At 39.5% G+C, this 13,149-nt stretch overlaps 1 protein-coding gene across 6 annotated transcripts in view; it reads right to left on the bottom strand.

The window, feature by feature from the left end:
* Window positions 1-2,079: 2,079 nt before the first annotated feature.
* Window positions 2,080-13,149, bottom strand: part of SMAD1 (SMAD family member 1) — an 80,536-nt gene continuing 69,466 nt past the window's right edge. For all 6 annotated transcript variants that reach the window (XM_047798328.1, XM_047798333.1, XM_047798331.1 and 3 more), the window contains exons 6-7: window positions 7,480-7,736; window positions 2,080-3,473 (exon numbers count right to left, since the gene is read on the bottom strand). In XM_047798328.1, the coding sequence (XP_047654284.1) occupies window positions 3,330-3,473; window positions 7,480-7,736 (401 nt within the window). In that variant the 3' untranslated portion in view covers window positions 2,080-3,329. The remainder of the gene's footprint in view (window positions 3,474-7,479; window positions 7,737-13,149) is intronic.

Consider the following 13,149-nt stretch of genomic DNA (forward strand, 5'->3'; position numbering starts at 1 on the left):
TCAGCCAATTCTGATTTCCATACTACCTAGTTAGGTGACTTTGGACAAATTCTTTTAGTTTCTAAACTAGTTTCCTCATTTATAAAAAAAAATAATAAATGACATAAGGCATCAAGGACAGAGCAATAGCTCACATGTTCTTGTGAGGATGAGAAGATGTGTAGACACCCCAGGCACAGAGCCTGGCTCTGTGGACACTCATGAAGTGCTGGTTTTCTCTCACTGGACTGTAAAGTCCTGGAGGTCATGATTTCTCACTGAGCTTATCAAATGTTTTAAAGCAGGTCTTCATCAAATGTTTGCTGAATTGAACTCTTCTGATTGCCTTCCAAGGCAGATTTAATCTGTAGTTATTAATACTATCGAGAGGTTCTAAATGCTTTGCAATTATTGACTTAATCTCTGAGATAACCCGTGAGAAAGGCTTATTGCCTCTATTTTACAGATGAGGAAAAGCAGGTGCATTAGAGTTCAGAAATTGCTAGAGTTCCAACACAGTGAAGTGGTGGAATAACACAGTGGCTCCAGGGCCCTGCACTTTTTGGGGGGGCTGAGCCTGCAGCATGTGAAAGTTCCTGGGCCAGGGATGGAACTCAGCATCCACAAGCTGCTGTAGGGATGACACTGGATCCTTAACCTGCTGTGCCACCAGGGAACTCCTGGGGCCTTGTACTTCTAATCATTTCAGCCTGTGGTTTCTTAGGGGCAGAAAACATGTTAACTATGAAACTGGTCACCTTTCCTTTTTTTGGTTTGAACTAGTTTAAATTTTTTCTAGTAACCCAAACTAATAGTTCCTTTGACTTTTTCATTCCTTTCATGGAAAACTTCCAGGAGACTTAACAGATGATAGTGGTCCTACAAGATTTTACCATAAATACAGATACCTCCAGTTGAGCATGAAGGGCCAATTTATGCACCATGCTTCCAACTCATAGGGTCCCGGACCCAGTAGGTTTTAATCTCCTGGACCATCTGGGAGTTTCATCTTTAGATCTCTAAGCTGGCGACCAGCTCTGCTACACCAATTAACCACTTGCATAACTGTCCTAGTAGGCAGCCTTGGGAACTTGGGAAAAGCAAAAAAAAAAAAAAAAAAAAAAGCTGTGTCCTAGGAATAAAGTGAGAAATCCTGACCTGAGCTGCTGCTGCTGCTTTTTTTTGGTGGTGGTGGGGGGGGCAGGCAGGGATTGATTCTGAACTCACCTGTGACCTACACCAGCTACAGCAACACTGGATCCTTTAACCCAGTGCCCAGGCCAGGATTGTACCTGCGCCTCCACAGTGACCCTAGCCACTGCAGTTAGTCTTAACCCAATGTGCCACAGCAGGAACTCCTCTGACTTGAGATGTTTATTAAGACAATTTCCAGTTATACTTCATTGCTGACACCTGATAGTTTTATTGATCTCCTTTTATTACAGCTCACCGATCACCATCATGTATCCAGATGACCTGTGCCAGGAATGACTTAGCAGGTAAGTGGGAAAACAGTACAGGGGCGGGTCCAAGAAAACAGTGACCTCACACTTGCATGGCAGTTATGCTTCCAAAGTATTTTCACACACACTTTTCTTCCAATAGATCCTTCATGGCCAAACTGTTTTGGGGGTGAAGCGGGGCTAGGAGAGAGGGGGTGGGATCCTCCTAGTCCTAAGCAGGTGGTGAAAGGAATCATTCTGTTTCATTGCAATTTGAGTTCTCCTGCCTCCCCATCTGTCACATCCTTTCATATTCATCCTTGCATCTTCATCTGAAGTGTAGAAATTGGGACTTTTGGTTGACTGGGAGGTGTCCACCACCACCTCAACTACTGAAATTCCCCACATAAAAAAGCTGGAACATTTAGAGATTGTGCAAGTTAGGTTTTTTCCTTACTTTTTAAAGTTCCGTATGTCTTTCCTTTTCTGATTTAAAGAGACTCTACTCTTTTCATGATTCAGTCTCCCTGTCACTGCCATTTAGTTTTTTAGTAATTTGGTTTGTTATGTTTGGCAAAGAATATTTGAGGAAAATCTCAAGAGAGTAGTGAATTTTATTAATCCTAAAATCTCACGTGTGAAGAAAGGAAACCACAGATTTTTAATCAAAGTAAGCAATAATGACAGGTTTATTTAAAATTTCCAGTAGAGAAAACCCACTAGTTTTGGAATAAAAGTATTCAATGTACGAGAGCGTAAGTGAATATAAAAGATTAGCAGAAGAAAAATAAAACCAAACAGAGTACAAAAAATTAAAAAAGTTTGAAATGGATTTAAGCAGGGATGTTCTTTAAATCCTTCAAATATTTAACAGTGTTACTAGGTTTGGCAAACAATTCACTTGAAAAATTAAAGCCTATTTCTTTATTGTAAACTCCATAAAAACTGCTTATTAAATTCAAGCACTCCATACAATTGGTATTGAAACATACAGGCGGTCAATTTCAGATTAGCAGGAATTATTCATTTGCTCTCACAGTTATCTGAATTAACCAGCTGCATAACTGCTATTTTTTTTTTTTTTTGGAGAAGATGGGATAGAAGATTCAAAGAAAAAAAAGTAGGATAAAATCTCTAAAAAAATTGAAACAGCAAAAATTCAGACATCAGTTTGTTTCTTTAAAGCAACAAACTGAACGTTTACAGTATATTCTACATTTGTCATTTCCCTCTCCCCCCACCCCCTCCAGTACTCCTAAATCCACTAGTCTAATCAATTCTTAACTTCCACATATTCTGTACATATATATTTAGCAAAGAGCATATGCCTAACATTATTCTGACAGCAGTATGGTCAGCATTACAATTTTAGAAAGATTACTATGTATAGCATCAAGATTAACCTTTACTTAAAAAAACAAACAAAAACCATTACTAAACAAATAGTTTTAAAATATTATGAAAACCCATGAAGAGAAGACTCCACACGGGCTCTAAACCTGATAAAAACACACGTCAGAAAGACTATTAATGCTAAACTTCACCAAATGATGACCTTAAAGTGCCAAACACGAAAGAATCTCTTAGGACCGTTTTTTTTCTTTTTTCTTTTTTTTTCCAACAGATGATTTGTCCCTGGCTTGGCCATCTCTCCTTTAACTATACACGAAGTCCTGCTAAAAGTATGCATTTTAGTTGATTTTACCATAGAATGTTACCATGTAAACTAAACAGGTTCTCAATATCAACAGTATGTTACCAAGGTTTTCAAATTTCTGAATCCATCAGTTGGTCACAGAGGTCAAGTATTATCAAGGCTCCTTTGTCAGTTCAGATGGTGTCTGACTCATCCATCCTTCAAGTACATGCAAGGCTCAATAGTTTTCAAGAGGCAGAAGCCCAGGCCGCTTAAGACACAGATGAAATAGGATTGTGAGGTGAACCCATTTGAGTAAGAACTTTATCCAGCCACTGGAGGGGGCCGTGCAGATGGATCTCAATCCAGCAGGGGGTGCTAGTGACATCCTGGCGGTGGTATTCTGCTCCCCAGCCCTAGAAACAACATTGGGGGTCATTGAACTTGCTTAACTCAAGAGGTTCAACTTACCAAGTAAAAAGTGTTCACATAACCGGTCACTCCAGTGAAAGATACGGTTCTCTCCATTAGACAATGCTTGCACACACAAGCGCACACACAACTTGACAGTTTCACAGCTTCCCAAGATCCATACATGGATTCCAGATTAAGAAGTACTAAGTCTTGGAAAATGAAAGTTTTGAACATTATAAGGTTCTTTTAATAAAGACACTTTCTAACTTTCATTTTCATAGCCCACTGTGCTACAGATAATATTGTAATAAATATTAGTAAAGTCTCATTTTATCATCAAGAAAATAAGGAAAAAGCTTTGTAAGACTAACTGACATTCTGTTTCTTCCTACTTAGCCCCTGAAAATCCTCCTATTAACACAGAGCTCTTGACCTTTCAATCTCTAAGCAAAAGTAGCAGGAGCACATTAACATCCAAAAATCTATTAGTAATGCCTAAGCGTTGCCTTGAATCATTTGTACATGACTGCCAGACAGCTTCAGGATAACTGAATTAGGACATGAAAGCTCACAGAAGAAAGTCCCTACGCAAAAGGGACAAAAAATAATTTTGTGCATGTTTCCTGCACTTGATAGTAAGATCTTTTTTCTTTTTCTTTTTTTGGCTGCACTTGTGGCATATGCAAGTTCCTGTGCCAAGGACTGAATCTGAACTGCAGCTGTGACCTACCCCGCACTGTGCCAGGCTAGGGGTTGAATCCATGCCTCAGCAGTGACCTGAGCTGCTGCAGAGACAATGCAAATCCTTAGCCTGCTGTACCAAAGTGGGAACTCCCAGACAGTAAGTTCTTTGAAGGCAGGGACCAGATCTTATTTATCTTTGACCTCAAACATCTAGCACAGTGAGTGGCACAAGGCAAAAGCTCTAGAAATACTTGTTTAGCTGAAATGACTTGGATTTTTCAGATGTGGGCAGTTTACTGAAGTATAATTTATAAATTTTTGTTTCATATTGAAGTCTCAAAATGATCACCTTTAAAAAAATACAAAATTGGCTATTAAGATTAAGAAACTGTTCTATATCCTTTCTCTAGGATGCTTAGTGTGAGAGGGCAAAGTATGTAGTCTTTATGATACTAAAGAACAATGTTTACTGTGTATAAAATCTTTTATTGTTAATGCATAATAAATAGCTACCCTTTATCATGTCAGCAGGGGTTCTAAAATGCGGTAACTTTAACTCTCCAAATCCAGCCTCCCAGTTATGTCCATTATAGCTTGTATAACCCTTCATTTCAGTACTTATCACTTTATATTATAAACATAGATTGGGCCATCTTGAAGCTAGAGACTTAAAGGGCTTTTTCATCTTTATATTAATTCTCTGGAATGGTGCTAAAAATATTTGCTGAGTGAATGAAATCTAATGTATTTTTAATGCCTCTCTTTGCACTATAAACACTTTTTTGTCAGTGTAAAGGTGGTTTTTATTTGTGTAAAGGTAAATAATTAAAAATGTGTACAAGTTAAAATCATTAAAATTGACTGGGTAATCACTAAGAAATGAGGTTGAGGAGTTCCCATTGTGGCTCAGCAGAAACAAACCTGACTAGTATCCATGAGGATTCAGGTTTGATCCCTGGCCTTGCTCAGTGGGTTAAGGATCTGATGTTGCCTTGAGCTGTGGTGTAGGTCTCAGATGCAGCTCAGATCTGGCATTGTTGTGGCTGTGGCGTAGACCAGTGGCTATAGTTCCAATTCGACCCCTAGCCTGGGAACCTTCATATGCTGCAGGTTCAGGACTAAAAAGACCAAAAAAAAAAAAAAAGGAAAAGAAAGAAATGAGGTTAAGGAGAATGCCAATTGGAGCATTAGAGTCATAAATTTTCCTAGAGCGGTCTTTCAATATAACAGGCTCAACCTCAGCAAATGGTTACTGCAGTTCCCAGCTCCAGCACCCATTTCAAAGGTAATGAATGTGGGGATGGGGAAGGAATCCCTGGGCCTTCATCATGCAGACAGAACCAGAACCTGGCTCTCCTGACCCTCAAGAGGTCATCTTTCTTCCGTACCAACAAAAACAATAAACAAAAACAATGCTGCCCAGTCACTGTCCTCATTTTACAATTCATTTTAGTCAAAATGCTAAGTCTACTTGTGTGTTAATAATAGGTGAGGAAGCTCTCTGGAGTCTCGTAGGTACACAGCATACAGGTAAGCCTCTCTAAAAGGTAAAAACCTCCGTTAATACTATAAGGCAGCAGACTCAGCTATAAGGAACATCTTGAGAAAATGAACCCTAAAAGAACACACTGAAAATTTGCTAACGTGATTCAAAGAAGTGGGGGAAAATGATCTTCAGGGAAAGATATATGTTTATAAATGTATGTATTTATATATACATAAAGATTATTTATTTTGCTTCTGGGCCACACCCAAAGATTACAGAAGTTCCTGGGTCAGGGAATGAATCCAAGCCTCAGCTGCAACTTACGTTACAGCCACAGCAATGCCCCATCCTTAACCCACTGTGCCACAGTGGGAACTCTAGGGAAATATATTTTGACGTAAAGGATGATTAACAAAGTTAGGTTCCAAAGTTACCCTCTGTAATAAATACATCAGAGAACAGGTTTAACAACAAGTTCGGTGAGCTTCTGAAGAGAGGGCATAAAAGGTGATTGCCTCGCCCAAATATATAATTAGCTGTGTTTCTCAGGATAAGAGGAAAATTTACCTTTGAGGATTTAGAGACAAGTCACTCAGCTACTAGAATAAGTTAACTGACATGAAACTTTGATCAGATATTTGAATTTTTTGCATTTTGATGGCATCTTAAGGGTTTTTTTTTTTTATTTTTAGAAGCAAAAGAGGAGGCAGCAAAGAGATGGATGCTTGAGAGCAATTTCTGTAAACTTCACCCTCCTCGAGCCTCACAACACAATCTTAGCACTGAGATAGGGGCCTTATTAACTCTCAAATGATAAGAAAATCACAAGCTCTTCTGGAACCAAGACTAACCAATCAAAAACAAACCCCAGGTTGGGCGTTCCCGTCGTGGCTCAGTGGTAATGAACCCAACCAGTATCCATGACCCAGGTTTGATCCCTGGCCTCGCTCAGTGGGTTAAGCATTTGGCGTTGCCGTGAACTGTGGTGTAGGTTGCAGATACGGCTCAGATCCCGTATTGCTGTGGCTATGGTGTAGGCCGGCAGCTGCAGCTCTGATTTCACCCCTTGCCTGGGAACTTCCATATGCCACGAGTGTGGCACTAAAAAGACAAAAAGACAAAAAAAAAAAAAAGGAGTTCCTATCCTGGCGCAGCAGAAATGAATCCAACTAGGAATCATGAGGTTGCAGGTTTGATCCCTGGCCTCGCTCAGTGGGTCAAGGATCTGGTGATGCCGTGAGCTGTGGTGTAGGTCACAGACGCAGCTTGGATCTGGTGTTGCTGTGGCTGTGGTGTAGGCTTGCAGCTACAGCTCCTATTGGACCCCTAGCCTGGGAACCTCCATATTCCACGGGTTTGGCCCAAAAAAAGACAAAAGACAAAAAAAAATCTCAGGGTAATGAACTTATTTACTTTCACAAAAAAGAGCACTTGCTTATTGTTGAAACAAAAGCAACAAGTGTTACCATTGTAAGACTACTAAAAACTGGAAGAAAAAAAAAAAGGAAGGGGCATATGTATCAAGTTGATTTCATAAGACAACCATGTATTTTAATTATATACATTAAGTATATAATGTGACATATTCTGATAGCATTACAATAGCTGAGATTATGCCATTTGAATAAAGAAAAGTTATTGAAGGCTGCTACTACTGACATTTAACACAAACACTCCCATATTCCAACAATATTTCCCTAATAGTTGACATCCTTGCCACAGGTGAAAAGTATCTATAGACAGTAAGCTGGACGCTATAGACACATATCAGGAGGACACAGGTTTGGATAATGCAGAGGTGTGTTCCACCCTGACCCATGGAATCAGAGCTCACTTACCTTCACAAAGCTCATGCGAATGGTACACATTTTCGTGAGCTCGTAGACTGTCTCGAAGCCATGGTTCACGGACTGTGCCAGTAACTGAGCAAATTCTTGATTATTAAAAATTTTCAAACTACACCCACTAGGGATCTTGCAAACAGTAGTAGGATGAAATCCGTGATGGTAGTTGCAGTTCCGACTTTGCACAAAGATACTACTGTCGCTGAGGCATTCAGCATACACCTCACCTCCGACATAATAGAGATGAACACCTGCACAAGGACAAAGCACAGAATGGTCGCTAATGTTTTTTACGGCTGAAAAGCATCAATGAAGCTTCAGAATGGAAATGTACATGGTTGATTAAACAGACATTGTCCAAGTCTTGCACAACTGATAAAATCTTAGTCAACTGTATTGGTTGATATGATGCCCATTAGTCAACATGCACATTTATAAAGTTTCTAGGAATAACGCAACATAGTCTCTTAAAAATGAGAAACAGGAGTTCTCACTGTGGCACAATAGGATTGGAGCACGGGGATGCAGATTTGATCTGCAGCCTGGTGCAGTGGGCTAAGGATTCAGCCTTGCTGCAGCTGCGGCGTAGGTCGGTCGCTACTGGGGCTTGGATCTGACCCCTGGCTAGGGAATTCCATATGCTACTGGGCAGCCAAAAAAGAAAAAAGAAAAAAATCAGTAACAGTGCAGCAATTTCATTTTGGAAAGAGTTTAATGCCCTATTCGTCTGCAGGTTGAGAGCACAGTCTCATTTTAAAAACAGCACTTTACATAAAGCAGGACTTGACTATGGGCTCCTACCACGAATTCATCATATAAGCTCTCCTATATTTATTTCTCAGCTAAGCTGTTTGAAAAACTTTAGGGTCAGGGAAGAGAGGATGGAGAGAAGTAAAAGGACTAGAAAACCACAGATGGAGGAAGTATTGCTGAGAGCTGTAAGATGTAACGTCCAGGAAAAAAAAAAACTTAGAAAAAGTAACTCTTACTGTGTGGAATCCGATCTCACTGAACTATTATCTGCTCCAAACTTCTTCCTGTGAGACCTAGAGGGCCAGGAGTGTAGGAAAATTGATCTTACCCAGTCTTTAAAAAAAAAATGAAGGGAGAAAAAAATCACACTGACAAAGCCCCACACCATCATAGGCCACTCAGCACACAAAGTCACTTTCCATGTGGCTTTCAAGATGGACCTTGCAGGTTAACTCTGGCACGGCTTAGTCAATGCTAAAACCATTGTCTCATCCAAAACAATCAAATAGCTCATGGAGCAGAAATCATTTTTTTCTGTATGATGTAGAGAAAACAATTTAAGGGTGTGTGTGTTTTACTTTTTTCCTGATTGTACAAATGAGGCATATTCATTTTAGAAAATTCAGAAAATAAAACAAAATAGAAAGCAGCAGGAAGTATTATCATTCCTTTAGTAAGGCAGAGGCAATAACTGAATACATACCATAGTCGGTTTTGAATATAATTAAACCTTCTTTGCCAACAATTTAATGTATCTCCACGAGTGTATTTCTACGACAATTTATTTAAGGGACTCCCATTACTGGACTATCCTGTTGATACTGATTTCCTGCTATTACAACAAAACCATGATCAATGTCTCCCCATAACTTCTGATATCCTTAGGAGAGATTCCTGGAAATTAAATCACTGGATCGAAGGCTCTTGATGTGCTTTCCCAAAGGCCATCCAGAGTGCTTGCATCAATTTACACTCTCTCCAGCAGCGAGCCGGTACTGAGGCTCACTTTAAAACAAAAACAGAGTTTCCCTAATTTATAGCTAGGAAGCAATATCGTTTTAATTTGCACATGAGCCTGGACCTGCTCTCTCATCTGTGTTTCTCCTTGCATTTACTGTTCATATTTCTCACCTACTTATCCCACTGGGGATTCTAATATTCTATTTTCTTTCATGAACTGCACATATAGGGAAGATATAAATAATTTATTTCCCCTTTAGTTCCCTGTCAGTCCTTCGTCTTTTAATTTTGTTCATGGTATTTTTTTTTTAGACCTACAGAAGTTTGAAATCTTCAAGTAGATAAATCTCTTGCAATCTTTTCTGTTGCTTTTTATGCTTAGAAAATGTCTGCCTCTCTGTTCAGCATACTCTCCTCTAGCTTTTTAATAGCTTGCTTTAAAAAAAAAAAATTCAGGAGTTCCTGTCGTGGCGCAGTGGTTAACGAATCCGACTAGGAACCACAAGGTTGCGGGTTCGGTCCCTGCCCTTGCTCAGTGGGTTAAGGATCTGGCGTTGCCGTGAGCTGTGGTGTAGGTTGCAGACGCGGCTTGGATCCCATGTTGCTGTGGCTCTGGCGTAGGCCAGTGGCTACAGCTCCAATTAGACCCCTAGCCTGGGAACCTCCATATGTTGCGGGAGCGGCCCAAAGAAATGGTAAAAAAAAGACAAAAAAATAAATAAATTAATTAATTAAAAAATTTCAACTCATGAATCCCTTTGCATATATGGGATGAGGTCAGGGTTTCTAACCCCTACCTCTACCCCCCACAGGCTTGTTACTGCAGTAACAGTTTTGTTACTGCAAGACCATTAGAGGACCAATGCTTAATTATAGTTCACTTAAAATGTACATTAGATTTTTAAACATGGTATAGTCTGAATTTAATTTATTCTATTGTTATGCCTACACTGATTTAGTTGTAGTTTCATAATCTTTTATTAACCCTCACATTGAGAATTTTTTCTTTACTCTTCCATTAAAAAATATAGTTATTTTCAGAGTTCCCACTGTGGCTCAGTGGCAATGAACCTGGCTAGTATCCATGAACACATGGGTTCAATCACTGGCCCTGCTCAGTGAGTTAAGGATCCAGCATTGCTGAGGCTGTGGTGTAGGCATGAACACATGGGTTCAATCACTGGCCCTGCTCAGTGAGTTAAGGATCCAGCGTTGCTGAGGCTGTGGTGTAGGCTGGCAGCTGCAGCTCCAATTTGACCCTTAGCCTGGGGACTTCCATATGCCACAGGTGCAGCCCTAAAAAGCAAAAAAAAAAATTTTTTTTTTGCCATTTTTACTTGTTTATCCTTCCAGGTAATATGCAGAATACATCTTCCAACTTTCAAAAAAACATCACGTTGTGATTCTGACATGGATTGATTTAAACTATGAATTAAATTAGGAAGAATGAATATTCTTAAAATGTTGTCACAATCTTAAGCCTTTTCTTTAAGGAACACAGATTGCCTTTTTTTTATTCAAATTTTCTTTTTCTATCAGTTAAATTTGTTGGTTTTTTTTTTTTAACATAATTCTCATCTGTTGCTGGTTCAGATTATTTCCAAGAAATATATGCATTCTCTTGCTACTGGGAATGTGATTTCCCCCTCCATTATATTTTCTAACTGGCTCTTGCCAGATTAAAGAAAACTGACATCCAATTTCTAAAAAGTGATGCTTTAGCAGTTTCTAGATAAACAGTCCTATCATTTGAATAGACACAAAGTCCATAAGTAATTCTGAATGAGTAAAGGAAGAAAGGCATTCTTAAACTTCTGGTACAAGTGGAAATTAATAAAAGCTTTCTGGAAAGTAATTTGGCAAAATATATCAAGAGCTTTTGACCTTCTAATTTCACTTCAAGAGTCTATCCCAAGAACATGATCAATCAATTAGTTAATCATATCATCTACAAATAATGGTAACTTTGGCTTATTTCCATTTTCTATAATTCTACATTTGAGTGCACTAGTCAAGGCATCTGGAACAATTTGAAATAACAGCATTCCGAGAATCTTTATTTTCTTCTTAATTGTTAATAGCAATGTTCCAGAGTGCCATGGCTTTTTACTTCTTTGGGGTAATGGTCAACTTCAGAACTTAATGAAAAATATGTCCCTCCATCCCAAATGCATGCAAAATTGTGTTTATAGACCACTGCAGGGGGTTACAGACCCCAGAAAGACAGCTATAGGATATGAACCTCAGTTCTGGCATTTCATCAATAAATGTGGAGTTTAGATTAGTTTTCCTTAATCATACTAAGAAACTTTCTTATCAATTCCTGTTTTAAGAGGATTTTTAAAAAATTTTTGTTTCTAGGATTAAATGTTAAAACTTCATCTCAAACGTCCTTTAAGCATCTATTGAAGGACATTTGAATTTGGTCTAAATTTCATAGTAGGTATTTAAAAAACTTTTACTCTGGAAATAACTCAAACTTACAGAAATGGACCAAAGGACAAAGGAAAGAGAAGAACACTCATGTAACCATTATCCAGATTCATCTGTTGTGACAGCTTTACTCCATATGCTTCGTCCCTGGCACCTCTCTCCCCTCTACACACACCCCCTCAAATACATACACACACATACAGACATGTATGTATCTGACACAGGATTGCTTCAGGCGGATACCTACCTACCTACCTACCTACCTACCTACCTATCTATCTGTCTATCTATCTATCTAATCTATCAATATAAAATACATACATAATTTCTTCCTGAACCATACCATCATGGCCCTCTACTCCTAAATACTTAAGTGCGTATTTCCTAAGAATACGGGTATTCCCTTACAAGTCACAGTATAGTTGGCAATGCCAATACATTTAACACCGTCATAATACTTTATCTTATCTACCACTCATATTCTAATTTTGCCAGCTGACACCAATGATATTTTTTTTTCTTTTTCGGCTGCCTTGTGGCATATGGAGTTCCTGGGCTAGGGCTCAGATCTGAAATACAGTTGCAACCTATACCACAGCTGCGGCAACGTCAGATCCTTTAACCCATGGTGCCGGTCTGGGGATTGAACTCATGTCCTGGTGCTGCAGAGACACAGCTGATGCCATTGTGCCACAGCAGGAACTCTCTCAATAGTGTTCTTCAGAGTACTTTCCCCCTCGTCTGGCGCAGGATCATGTCCAGGGCCATGTTACTACATAGAGTGTCATGTCTTGTTAGCCTCTTTTAATTTGGACAATTCTCATACCATTTGACGTGGACATTTTGGAAGAATACAGGCCCTCCTCACCCTTTTAAAGAGAATATTCCTCATCTGGGGTTTGTCTGAAGTTACCCCGTGATTAGATTCAGATCTGCTTTCTCAGCTGGAATCCCACGTAGGTGAGGTTACTTCCTCCTCAGGGTACCACAGCTGGGGGTACGTGACATTCATCTGCCTCTCACTGGTGATGATAACTTTCATCTCCCAGTCAAGATATTGTCCAGTTTCTTCACTATGTAGTTAATGATTTTTTACTCCCCCTTGTACCAGGCAGTCTGTGAGGAGATACTTAAAAACCAGGCAAATATCCTGATTCTCATACAAAATTCTCTTTATATTTAGCATCCATTGACGATTCTTGCCTGATGGCTGCAAAATGGGGACTTTGCAACTCTGCCACCCACTCTACATTTACCCATCAGCCTTCCCCATTCATTTATCTATTATTGGCATGGACTTATGACTTACTATTGTTTTCCAGGGGTTTAAAACCCATTACTGGATTTAAATCGTTGGTGCTCAAACTGTCCCAGAATGGGCCAGTGGAGGCCCCTCCAAGTTGGCTCCTGAGACACATACATAAGCATCAGTATTTCTTTGCTTTCGGGTGTAACAAAACATTCCAGGCTCATCTTGTGCCCACCTTGGAGCCTTGGAGTCTGCCCTTTCTCCAAAAG

The sequence above is a fragment of the Phacochoerus africanus genome, chromosome 10 (assembly GCF_016906955.1).
Source record: "Phacochoerus africanus isolate WHEZ1 chromosome 10, ROS_Pafr_v1, whole genome shotgun sequence".
Classification (NCBI taxonomy): Eukaryota; Metazoa; Chordata; class Mammalia; order Artiodactyla; family Suidae; genus Phacochoerus; species Phacochoerus africanus.